The sequence below is a fragment of the Myotis yumanensis genome, unplaced genomic scaffold (genome assembly GCF_028538775.1).
Source record: "Myotis yumanensis isolate MYYU_CA2020_CCGP unplaced genomic scaffold, mMyoYum1.0.hap1 SCAF_6, whole genome shotgun sequence".
In the NCBI taxonomy this organism is placed as follows: Eukaryota; Metazoa; Chordata; class Mammalia; order Chiroptera; family Vespertilionidae; genus Myotis; species Myotis yumanensis.
The window spans coordinates 44,285,614-44,297,816 of NW_027223757.1; the positions used below are offsets into that span (position 1 = coordinate 44,285,614).

The window sequence follows — 12,203 nt, forward strand, 5'->3', positions numbered from 1 at the left end:
ATCCACAACCTTGGCATATGGGACAACACAATAACCAACTGAGTTACCAGGCCAGGGTGGGAAGTGGTATTCTCAATTTACAGTTGAGAAAAAGATTCAACAATTAATTGACTTATACAAAATCCCCTTCCCATTAGCCAGTGGTGCCAGAGCTAGATTTTTATTCTTTTGCTCATTCCACAACTCTAGGCTGCATGTACATAAGGCAAGAACCAGCTTGTATTCCAAACTTCAGTTTCCTTGTTTCTTCTCTGAATGTTCATAGGTAGACCATTCCTTCCATCCTCCAGCATAGTGTTGAGACCTGAAAACATACATCAAATAGTGCTGTAAACATTTTTTACTGCTTCATAAAACAAGGTTGATGAAAACTAGTGATTGAGAGATTTGATGGCTACTCACCATACTGTTTAGACTATAAGCCTATTTAAAAGATTGTGTTACTTTTGAGCACTATGAAAAGATAGAGGCTCTAACTCTTGCTATACTGCCATTATTAATAGTGTAAGAAATTCAGTAGACCAATAACATAATACATATGAAACATTACAGTATATAGCCTTCACCTACATACCTGGTAAAGCCCAAAGATATTGCTATGTCCAGAGCCTTCTTGCTTCTCATGCCAGCTAAACAGGAAAACATTAGACTGTCAGATTTGGATGGCTTTATTTCATTATACTTCTCCTTGAAGTCTTCTGGGTTCATCTGTAGAGCTTCACCTACCTCATTTACTGAAAGAAAGAATCTCAATTAAATTTTATCTACAGTAAATTGGCTGAATATGTATTTTTTGAAATGAATCAGATTAAGATACATGTCACTTACATGGTATATTGACAGACCCAGGGATTTTTCCACACTCAATAATTTCCCATGTGTTTCTAACATCAATTAACATAATTTTTTTGGAATTCAAGAGGTTTTTCAGTTCCTTATAAGTTACATCTTTATAAACAGCAGTACAAAAATTGTGCCAGTTTCCTTTTATTGAGTTCAAACCTGGAAAGAATAAAATAATATAAGCACTATTAGTATCTGAAGAAATTTTTCCCCTGGTTCCAGTCAGCTAACTCTACTCAATCTTTTGACTTTACTAAACTATATTTAATGGATGTACTTTGCACACAGCCTGACTGAGCAGGAAGATACAGCTCTATCTTCCTGCCCTGCATGCTTAATGGCTGGCCTTATGCCAGCTCCATATTCTACTCTCTCCAAGCCCCTTAATTGGGGTGGGGTGGGGGTGGGAAGGACTTGTAAATACACATAAAGCATTTGACAACTGAATTGTGTGAATAATATGTAAATCTTACCCCGATCTAAGTTACAATATTAAAATTTTAATATCATTTTTCCTTACAAATTAAGATAACAAGTCATGTTAGATGTGGGGGCTTTACATTTGAAAGCACTTGTAAGTACTTAATGGTACTGTTTCTATCTCTGTTAAATAATTAGCAGCATAATAAGGTAATGGATAAATAACCCATAAGACAAAATAAAAAATTCTATCAGTCCATACTGATATAAAGATATAATTAAATAAATAAGTGGGGAGAAGGGATTGCTTCAATTGATAAATGTAGAAGGAATGATGGAAACAGTCATCATTAGGTAAACACCCAGTAATAATTGTTGCGGCATAATTTTTCAAACCTTATCCTCCTCCTCATTCCTCCACTGCCCCAATTACCCTACCCTCCAGCTATATAAAAAATATACAAGCCCTGATTTCTGGTGGCCAGTGGGGCTTACTCATTTACTCCCACATGACTGGGTACATCTGCATACAAAGCTGATGCCTGAGGGTCTGGCATCCAGTCAGCCCGAGAGTCACCCTTTTGGGACACTGACAGGTCTTGGCATATGTTCAACTACTGGGAGCTATTAAAGATGTACTGAGCCCTAGCCAGTTTGGCTCAGTGGATACAGTGTTGGCCTATGGACTGAAGAGTCCCAGGTTCGATTCCAGCCAAGGACACATACCCGGGTTGCAGGCTTCACCCCCAGTGTGGGGCATGCAGGAGGCAGCCAATCAATGATTCTCTCTCATTATTGATGTTTCTATCTCCCTCTCCCTCTCTGAAATCAATAAAAATATATTTAAAAAAAAAAAAAAAAGATGTACTGGACTGCTTGGACAAGCACAAAGGTTTGAGAGTCAACCAAAAGCTGAGGCAGTGCTGAATGACAAGACAGTGATGAGGCCACTCCTTCAAGCTGGGAGAGAGATTGTTTCATCTACTATATTCAGCAATTCCATTTCTAAGTATTCAAAAAAAACAGAGATAGTATTTCAAAGATATATGTACCCACATATTCACTGTAGCATTTACAATAGTCGAGATATGGAAACAATCTAAGTGCCCATCAACAGATAAATGGATAAAGAAATTGTGATATATACATATATATGGAATGGAATATTACTAGGCCATAAAAAAGAATGAAATCTTGCCATATGTAACATGGATGGACCTCAAAAACTACCATTAAGTGAAATAAGCCAGAAAGAGAAATACAAATACTGTACAATATGTCTTATATGTGGAATAATCTATATGTATAAAGAGGTAATATGCTAATTGGTCCTAACCGTGTCCCAGTCACGACCGTTCAACAGGTTGCGCGCACACAGGAGCTGGTGAGCGAGGGATGGGGGCGGGGACTTCTGCCCCCAGCGGAAGCGTGTGCAGGCCTGCCCAGCACTCACATCACACTGCCTCCCGACAGGCATGTGCAGGCAGGAGCGGTGGGCGGGGACACAGACGGGGCGGGGGGGGTGGGGCATGCCTGAGCCGCCACTGTGCAGCTTGAGCAGGCCCAGAGTGGACACAGGCATTTTTTTGTGGTGAAGGGACTGGAGTCTGTATTGATGAGAACATCTTGGCAGCTGCGGCGGCTGGCAGTGGCAGCAGCAGCGGGGTTATAGGGTTGGCCCCTTCCCCTGATCAGCCTGGTCACCTCCCGCAGAGGGAGGCCAGACTGTGGCTTAGGCCCTGGGGGAGCGGGCCTAAGCCGTCAGTAGGACATCCCCTGAATCCCCTGAGGGTTCCTGGACTGTGAGAGGGGGATCCTCCCCCCCCCCCCCCCGCCTCCCCCAGTGCACGAATTTCATGCACCGGGGAGAGAGAGAGAGAGAGAGAGAAAAAAATATATATATATATTTTATACTATTTCCAAGATACCGTCTAAGTAGAATTTCTATAAATCTATGATTAAAACATTTTTCTTTGCCAAAATAGTGATAAATAGTAAAACACCATTACATTAAAGCTTGTTATTACCCAGATATTAATATTTATACACACACACACACATACACACACCCCAAGCTCATAGATACAGTTTGTTGGTTGCCAGCTGTGGGCAGGGGGGGGGGGGGGGGGGGCGGGAGAAAAACAGGTGAAATGTGTTGTGTGTTTTTTCAGATTAAATAAATTGAATAAAAACTTTTTTAAATAGGGAATTGTCACTATTAAAAAAGAGCAAAAAATAAAATCCTACCTGTCAGGCATCAGCCCTGTCCTAACAACCAGCATCTTCACCCTGATGTCTACTATGAAATATCCACAGGTCAGTGGAGGCAGGGATGGGGGTGAGTGTATTGATCTGATGACCCGATCCTCATAGGAGAGACCCCACTCACCACCACTGCTTTCCTAGCTCATCGTTCTTGTTCTTCCAACATTGGTCATCTCTGAGTGTAGAGGTAGTGAAGGGTAAGATCACCTGACCTTCCTACATGTGTCATAGCAAATTCTGGTACCGTAGGTATTACTTGTGGACTCCTGGCTATGGGTCAAGTCAGTACCTCATGGAATGACTTTGAAAGTTCATATGCCAAGAAACCCTAGCTTTAAAAATGGAGAGAAAACCTCAGTACTTTCTCCTCATTCATTTATATACAGAACAGATGAACATAGAAGCCTTCTGTGAAGCAGTGCTTGAGCAAAGAAGAGCAGTAGTGTGAATGTGATTTTATGCCACTTGCCTAGCTATTTGAGCTAATGATTCTCAATCTTTTAAGGTTTGTGTTTTTTTTAGTCTAAGTTCCTGATTTAAATAATAAATGAGTTATACTATTTCCAAGATACCGTCTAAGTAGAATTTCTATAAATCTATGATTAAAACATTTTTTTTTGCCAAAATAGTGTTAAATAGTAAAACACCATTACATCAAAGCTTGTTATTACCCAGATATTAATCAGATATAATTAATTCCCTTGAAATATATCAAACATATTAAACAAACATGGATTGTAACGCAGAAAAAAAAATAGTATACATGTGTCCTACCTACATTTTTATAGTAGTAAGAGCAGGGGTTTTAGAGTCAGATAAACCAGCTTTAAATCCTGGCTTGACCAATTAGTTCTGTAACCCTGGACAGATTACTTAAACTCTCTGGGATTTAGTTTATTATTTGTAAAATGGGAATACTATTACTCAACCTTTTAGAGTTGCTGTGAGGTTTAAATAATCTACACAGTACAAACAGTAAATGTCTAATTTCACTTTTCCTCCATGACTTATGCACACTGTTTCTTCTGAAGGGAATACCTTTCTCCCTCATCTCTACTTGGTACACTCTTACTCTTCTTTAAGACCCAGTTAAATGCCACTTGTTACTCTGATCCAAAAATTATACTTCTAGGTTTCTATTCTAGTAAAATGCTTGTACATATACACAAAGAGGTAGGTACAATGATAATTATGGATAGTCTTTTTAGAATAAAAATTTGGAAACCAAAATGTTCATCAACAGGGGACTGAATAAATAAACTGTTTATCCATACTATGGAATATATGCAGTGTTTAAAAGAGTTATATGTATTGTCATAAAAAACTGAATACATAACAGAAAAAAATTACAGGAAAATATGCACTGTAAATCACATTATCCTATATAATAAAAGCCCAGCAACCATAACGGCAGAACAGCCACTCAACCAGTCACTATGAGGTGCACAGACCACCTCTTGGTCCCTTTCCCTGGCCAGCAGGCTCCTATAGCCCGATGGCGAACGGGGACACCCAGGGGTGGGTGGCAGGGGATGTAGGGTCCCCAGGCCAAGCCCCCCGCCCCGCTGGTTGCCCCACACACAGAGGGCGACCCACGGCAGGGGTGGGGCTGGCGAGTGGGCAGGAACGGCCAACCTCTGGGTTCCTCCCCTCAGCTGGCAGGCTCCCATCGCCCCATGGCAAACAGGGAACCACAGTGAGTGGTGGGGGGCAGGACTGGCAAGCAGGTGGACCCTGGCAGTCAGGCTCCAATTGCCCGATGGCTAATGGGGAAACGGGGGTGTGTGGGTGGCAGGGGATGCAGGTGGCCCTAGGCCAAGGCCCCAGCCCCACCGGTCCAGGGGTGGGGTGGGTGAGCGGGCAGGAACAGCTGACCTCTCAATCCCTCCTCCCCAGCTGTCAGGTTCCCATCGCCCGATGGCAAACTGGGAACCTCGGTGAGTGGCAGCAGGGGGCGAAATGGCTGCTGGCAGCTGGGAAAGATGGCTAGGCCTAGGGACTATACCCACGCATGATTTCGTGCGCTGGGCCTCTAGTAATATAAATAATATATAAAATGTGATTTATAACATAGAGTCCTATTGTATGTAACATATATGTGTAGTATTTTAAAAATATATTTTTTGTTGTCATTGCTTGCCAGTCTTCTTCCGAGTCTTAAACAGCCCAATCTGAGAGGTGGCCGCTGATTTGCATGCGCTATCATTTAAAAAAATAAAAAAGGGGGAATTTGCCGGAAGCCGGTCCATCCTCGCTGCTTGACACAGTCGCTGCAGGAAAGAAACATCTGCACAGCATATGTTTCAAGGGACCTGGCGTATATGGCATACTGTTCTTAATATGTTTGCTCCCTTTAGCGCTATGTGTTTTAACCAAGGTCACCTCTCCGAGAAAGGTGGTTTTCCCAGGTAGGGATTTTCCCCTGAAGTTAGGGAGGGGATAAAACTCCTTAACTAAGTGCCAGGCGGGTAGTTAATCACTTTAACTACAAACAATCATGCTTGAGCTACATAATCTTTACTCCCTGGAATGGAGATAAGAAACGCCCTAACCTTTGTAATAGAAATTGACAGGATTAAAATCGGCTGGTATAAATACGGATGTAACAAGAAAATAAACATCAGCTCCTCATCAGCTACTCATCAGATCATCGTCAGATCCTAACCAGAACCTAGCCAGAGAACATGGCAAAAGATCCTGGACAGAACCTGGCTACAGAACTTCACTGGAGAACCTAGACAGAACATGGCAAAAGAACCTGGATAGAACCTGGCTAAAGAACCTGGCAACCGAACCTGGCTGGAGAACCAGAACCTGGCTACAGAACTTGGTTGGAGATCCTGACCAGAACATCGCTGGAGATCCTGGAGGGAGAACCTCGCTATGCTGATGAACTGAACCCAGTTTCCATGTCATTCCTTCTTCGCCGACTCCGTCCACACCTTTGGGGATCCCTGGACCTGCTGGGGTTGGACCCCAGCAATTTTTATTGATTTCAGAGAGGAGAGGGAAAGGGAGAAACATCAATGATGAGAGAGAATCATCAATTGGCTGCCTCCTGCACACCCCACACTGAGGATGGAGCCTGCAACCTGGGCATGTGCCTTGATGGGGAATCAAACCATGACCTCCTGGTTCATAGGTTGAGGCTCAACTACTGAGCCACGCCGGCCCCGCATATATGCAGTATGTTATGTGTATATTTATTTATGTAAACTCATAGAAAACTGTTTAGAAAGATTGATAACAAACCATATCTGGGGAGGAGAGTGGGATGGGAAGTTGTATAAAGGGCACCCATGTTGTGCTTTATTGTTTTAATATAATCAAAATATAATCATGTATTACTACTAGAATTTTTAAATGAAAAGGCACCTTTTCTCAAACTTTTCCCAACTCTGGTAGAGTCAGTTGTTCTTTCCATTGCAGTCTCACTAGACTGGGCTGTGTGTGTTCACTGTGTACTTGTGTCTATCTGCCCACAAATGGTAGAGAACTGTAGAGGCTGTATCCCCAGGAAGCCTGGCTGAGAAGGTGCTCAATAAATAACTGTTGAACAAAGGTAAAACCAAACTACAAAGAATCTGCATAGAAAACACACACATCATAAACCGAACGATGTCCCAACAGTTAAAATGGAATACTTGAGCCCTGTCTGGTTTGGCTCAGTGGATAGAGCGTCAGCCTGCAGACTGAAGGGTCCCAGGTTCGATTCCAGTCAAGGGCATGTACCTTAGTGGGAGGTGTGCAGGAGGCAGCTAATTGATGTTTCTCTCTCATCGATGTTTCTAATTATCCCTCTTCCTTCCTCTCTGTTAAAAAAAAATCAATAAAATATATTTTTAGCCCTGACCAGTTTGGCTCAGTGGATAGAGCGTCGGCCTGCGGATTGAAAGGTCCCAGGTTCGATTCCAGTCAAGGGCACGTGCCTTGGTTGCAGGCACATCCCCAGTAGGTGTGCAGGAGGCGGCTGATCGATGTTTCTCTCTCATCGATGTTTCTAACTCTCTATCCCTCTCCCTTCCTCACTGTAAAAAATCAATAAAATATATTTTTAAATATATATATTTTTTAAAAAAAATAAAATAAAATAAATAGTCATTGTCAAGTTGCTTCCTAGTGGGTGTTCTTAAAAAAAAAAAAAAAATGGACCAGAACCGGTTTGGCTCAGTGGATAGAGCGTCGGCCTGTGGACTCAAGGGTCCCAGGTTCGATTCCGGTCAAGGGCATGTACCTTGGTTGCAGGCACATCCCCAGTAGGGGGCGTGCAGGAGGCGCCTGATCGATGTTTCTCTCTCATTGATGTTTCTAACTCTCTATCCCTCACCTTTCCTCTCTGTAAAAAATCAATAAAATATATTTTTTTAAAAAAATTGAATACTTGAGAAGGGGAGGCGGGGGGAGACAGTGGTATGCCCGGCCCCTGTACCTGCGTCCACAGATAACAGTTGTTGCCAAAGGAGAGGCAGCATATAAAGCGAGGAGAAGGAATGGAGGCTGGCTCTGAGTCCTAGACCTAACACCACGCACTACCTTTGCTCTGTCTTCTCTTTCGCCATCTGTAAAACCAGGGTGGCACTTTTAGAGCTCTAACTGCTGTAATTCTAGTGGAACGTCCACCGAGCTATCAGCACTGTAAGTGGAACTCAAGGCTGGGCTCGTCATTGCGTCTCTCCCGCTGGCTCGCTTCCCGGGATCGCGAACGGCCTTTGTTAGACAAGCACCAGTATGTTTACAAGTGCTTTCCCCGCGAGCTCCCAGGCGCAATGTGTGCTCCTCTCCCTGCGTCCCCAGAGCAGCCCCAGGCCCCAGAAACGCGGGATCTGCGGGAACAAGAACTGTAGGGCGCTACACCCCAGGTGCCGAGAGGTACGGTGTCACTTTTCAGGGGTGTCTAAAGAAGCGAGCGCCCCACCATCCCTTCCCTTCCCTGCCCTGCCCTGCCCGGGGACCCGAGGTTAGGCGCTCCTCCACGCCCCACCGACCGCCTAGCTCACCCCGCAGCGCAGGCTCCGCGGACCCGAAGACCGCGCGGCGCGCACCCGCGAGCAGCAACCTCAGCAGCGGCATCGCGGGCTGGCGCAGCCCGACCCCCGGCTTCTGACCACTTCCTCCTCCTGCTCCGCCTCCTCCACCCGTCGCCCCGCCAACCGGGTCAGGCTCTTGAGCGCCCCCCAGCCAGGTGCCGGCCGAACCGGGCAGTGCCACAAGGCCTAATCGCTGACCCACACCTGTCCCACTTTAGCATTTAAAATCCTTTGGAAACTGGCTGGTGTGGCTCAGGGGTTGAGCGTCACCCATGAGCCAGGAATATGCCGGGGTTGTGGACTCATCCCCAGTAGGGGGCGTGCAGGAGGCAGCCCATGATGTTTCTGTCCCTCTCTCTTCTCTCTGAAAGCAATAAAAACATTTAGAAAAAGAAATCCTTTGGAAAGAAACTAATTTAATTTTTATTAAGGAGAGATAAAGTTAATATTTATTAAGGAGAGATAAAGTTTAAAAGTAAATACATGCAGCCGAAACCGGTTTGGCTCAGTGGATAGAGCGTTGGCCTGCGGACTGAAGGGTCCCAGGTTCGATTCCGGTCAAGGGCATGTACCTGGGTTGCGGGCACATCCCCACTGGGAGATGTGTAGGAGGCAGCTGATCGATGTTTCTCTCTCATCGATGTTTCTAACTCTCTATCTCTCTCCCTTCCTCTCTGTAAAAAATCAATAAAATATATTAAAAAAAAAAAAGTAAATACATGCATAACCTATGGACAGACAATAGTGCGGTGAAGACCTGGGGAGGGCGTGGGCCTGGGTGGGGAAGGGGTCAATTGGGGGAAAAAGGGGGACATCTGTAATACTACTTTCAACAATAGAGATAAATTAAAAATAAATAAATAAGAAGTAAATAAGTTGAATTAATAACAGCAGAAAAACATAGAAAGTAAGAAATATACCGAAGATAATATTTAAAGATTTAAATATATTTCTCCAATTTGCTTCAACGGGATTCTAATATTATAGATTAAAGCAAACTACATGGAGGTTTTTCTCAGAATTTCTCTTGGCTCCGATATTCAACTGATTCGAGTGTTAAGATAATCTCATGCTGTCATCTTTTTCCCACCACTTGATGATATTTGATTATATTTGGTGATAACTTTGTCAGGGTTAGGATGCAACTACTTTTTAAAAATGTGTTAGTTTCCAATTGTTACTGTAATACATCACCACAAGTTTGCTGGCTTAAGACAATACAAATTTATTATTATTCAGTTCTGTAGGTCAGCAGTCTCACATGGCTAAAATTAAGGTGTCATTGAGCCTTTGTTCCTTCTAAAGGCTCTAGGCGAGAATTTCTTTCCCATCTATGAGGGCAAGCATGTCAAACTCGAGGCCCAGTCAATATAACAGTATGTAAGAAACTTTTTTTTAAAGATATATTTTATTGATTTTTTTAGAGAAGAAGGGAGAGGGATAGAGAGTTAGAAACATCGATGAGAGAGAAACATCCATCAGCTGCCTCCTGCACACCCCCTACTGGGGATGTGCCTGCAACCAAGGTACATGCCCTTGACCGGAATCGAACCTGGGACCTTTCAGTCCGCAGGCCGATGCTCTATCCACTGAGCCAAACCGGTTTCGGCCTGTTCTATTATTTTATGTTAACAATTACTCATTTATTTCAGCCCTTTGAATTCAGCTGTCTCTATCGAAATAAACCTACGTTTCTATGAAAATTGAAGCTTTTGTTTTTTTTGCGGCCCACATAAACTTAAACCTTGTTTATCTTGCCTGTGTTAGCCTTTGAGTTTGACATGCTTGTAGAGGCTGCCCGCATTCCTTGGCTAGTGGTCCCCTTCCCCATCTTCAAAGCCAGCAGTTTAGCATCTTCAAATTTCTCTCTAAGTGTGACCTGCTTCTGTTGTACATCCCTTCTTTTCCTCTGATCCTCTTGCCTCCCTTTTTTTCTTGTTTTTTATTTTTTTATTTTTGTTAATTCTCACCAGAGGATATTTTTCCATTGATTTTTAGAGAGAGTGGAGGGGAGAGGAATAGATAGAAAGAAACATCAATGTGTCTCAGATCACTTGGTTGCCTCTGGCACATACCCTGACTAGGGCCTGATGGAGCCTGCAACCAAGATCCGTGATCTTAACTGGAATTGAACCCGGAACCCTTCAGTCAGCAGGCAAATGTTCTATCCACTGATAGAGCCTTTCATAAAGACCTTTGTCCTTACACTGGGACCACTCAGATAATCCAGGATAACCTCCCATCTTAAGATTCTTAATTTAGTCATATCTGCAAAGTCCTTTTGCCATGTAAGGTAACATACTCACAGGTTTCAGGAACTGGAACACCTTTCGGGGGGTGAGGGGGCATTATTCAGCCTATCACATAAAGTTTCTTATTATCTTGTTTTAAATTTATTCTTAACTTGGGTTCCAAGCGTACTTGGAACTATATTAAGAAAGCTATACTTAACTGTGAATTTATTCACAGAAGGAATTTAAAAATTAATGTCTAAATGGGATTATTAGTGTCCAAGCACCCATCTACACTAATAAAAGAGAAACATGGTAATTAGCGTACGACCGCTACCCTTCCCATTGGCTAATCAGCATATCCTTATGCAAATTAACTGTCAGCCAAGATGACGGCTGGCAGCCATGCACTGAAGCGAACAGGGAGGCTTGCTTGCTCCAGTGATGGCGAACTCCAACGTTCCCCGCCTGCCGCTGCCGGCCTCTCAGCTGCAACTCTAAGCAACTATGTTGCAAATATAGAAGCTAAACAAAACCCTAGAAACCGGCTTTCAGTCAGCCGGGCTTCAGCCAGCCGGACCACAACATTGTATCAAATACAGAAGGTAAAGGCCAGAAACCTGCTTTCAGCAGTGAGGCCTCAGAGCTAAAGCCGGCCCAGAATAGAAAAAAAAAGAAAAAAAGGAGCAGTTGGGAGCTTCAGGCACCCGCCAGCCTGAAAACGGCCCTCAGCCCCTCAGCCAGACTGGCCAGGCACCCCAGTGGGGACCCCCACCCTTCAGGGCAAACCAGCTGGCCCCCACCTGTGCACCAGGCCTCTATTCTATATAGTAAAAGGGTAATATGCCTCCCGGCACCGGGATCAGCGGAGCAGCGAGGCTCCCGGCACCGGGATCAGCGTGACAAGGGGCAGCGCCCAAACCCCCTGATTGCCCTGCGGCTCTGTGAGTGACAGGGGGTGGGGCCACAACCTCCCTATCCGCCCTGCTCTGTTCGTGACAGGGGAAGGCGCCCCAACCCCCTGATCAGCCCTGCTCTGTGCCTGATATGGGGGAGCTCCCCAATCCCCTGATCGCCCTGCGGCTCTGTGTTTGACAGGGTGCGGCGCTCCAACCCCCTGATCAGCCCTGCTCTGTGCGTGACAGGGGGTGGCGCCTCAACCTCCCCATCGACCCTGCCTTGAGTGTGATAGGGGGCGGTGCCCCAACCCCCCAATCGGCCCTACCCTGAGCGTGACTAGGGGTGGCATCGCAACCTCCCGATCTGCCCTGCTCTGTGCATGACGGGGCGGTGCCCCAACTCCACAATCGGCCCTGCTCTGAGCCTGACCAGGGGCTGCACCTAGGGATTGGGCGTGCCCTCTGCCACCTGGGAGCAGGCCTAAGCCAGCAGGTCGTTATCTCCCGAGGGGTTCCAG

The 12,203-nt window shown here is 44.9% G+C and overlaps 1 protein-coding gene across 2 annotated transcripts; it reads right to left on the reverse strand.

Annotated features, from left to right (window-relative positions):
* Nucleotides 1-133: 133 nt before the first annotated feature.
* On the reverse strand, nt 134-8,651 carry LOC139012309 (thiosulfate sulfurtransferase/rhodanese-like domain-containing protein 3). 2 transcript variants are annotated; one of them, XM_070418027.1, is made up of 4 exons: nt 8,526-8,651; nt 829-1,002; nt 575-734; nt 134-304 (listed from the first exon to the last, which is right to left on the reverse strand). In XM_070418027.1, exons 1-4 carry the CDS (start codon nt 8,596-8,598, stop codon nt 232-234), a joined length of 480 nt encoding a protein of 159 aa, XP_070274128.1. In that variant the 5' UTR covers nt 8,599-8,651; the 3' UTR covers nt 134-231. The 2 variants fall into 2 exon arrangements, with proteins under 2 accessions (XP_070274128.1, XP_070274129.1); XM_070418028.1 differs by lacking the exon at nt 8,526-8,651 and adding an exon at nt 6,904-6,967.
* Between the last annotated feature and the right edge of the window lie 3,552 nt (nt 8,652-12,203).

Bases quoted from the DNA above. Each gene is read 5' to 3' on its own strand.
- LOC139012309 (XM_070418027.1), bottom strand. From the start codon at position 8,598: ATGCCGCTGCTGAGGTTGCTGCTCGCGGGTGCGCGCCGCGCGGTCTTC. The intron at 735-828 runs GTAAGTGACATG...TCTTTCTTTCAG, and splicing joins TGGGTCTGTCAATATACCAT to TAAATGAGGTAGGTGAAGCT. The intron at 305-574 runs GTATGTAGGTGA...GTATGTTTTCAG, and splicing joins ATATCTTTGGGCTTTACCAG to GTCTCAACACTATGCTGGAG.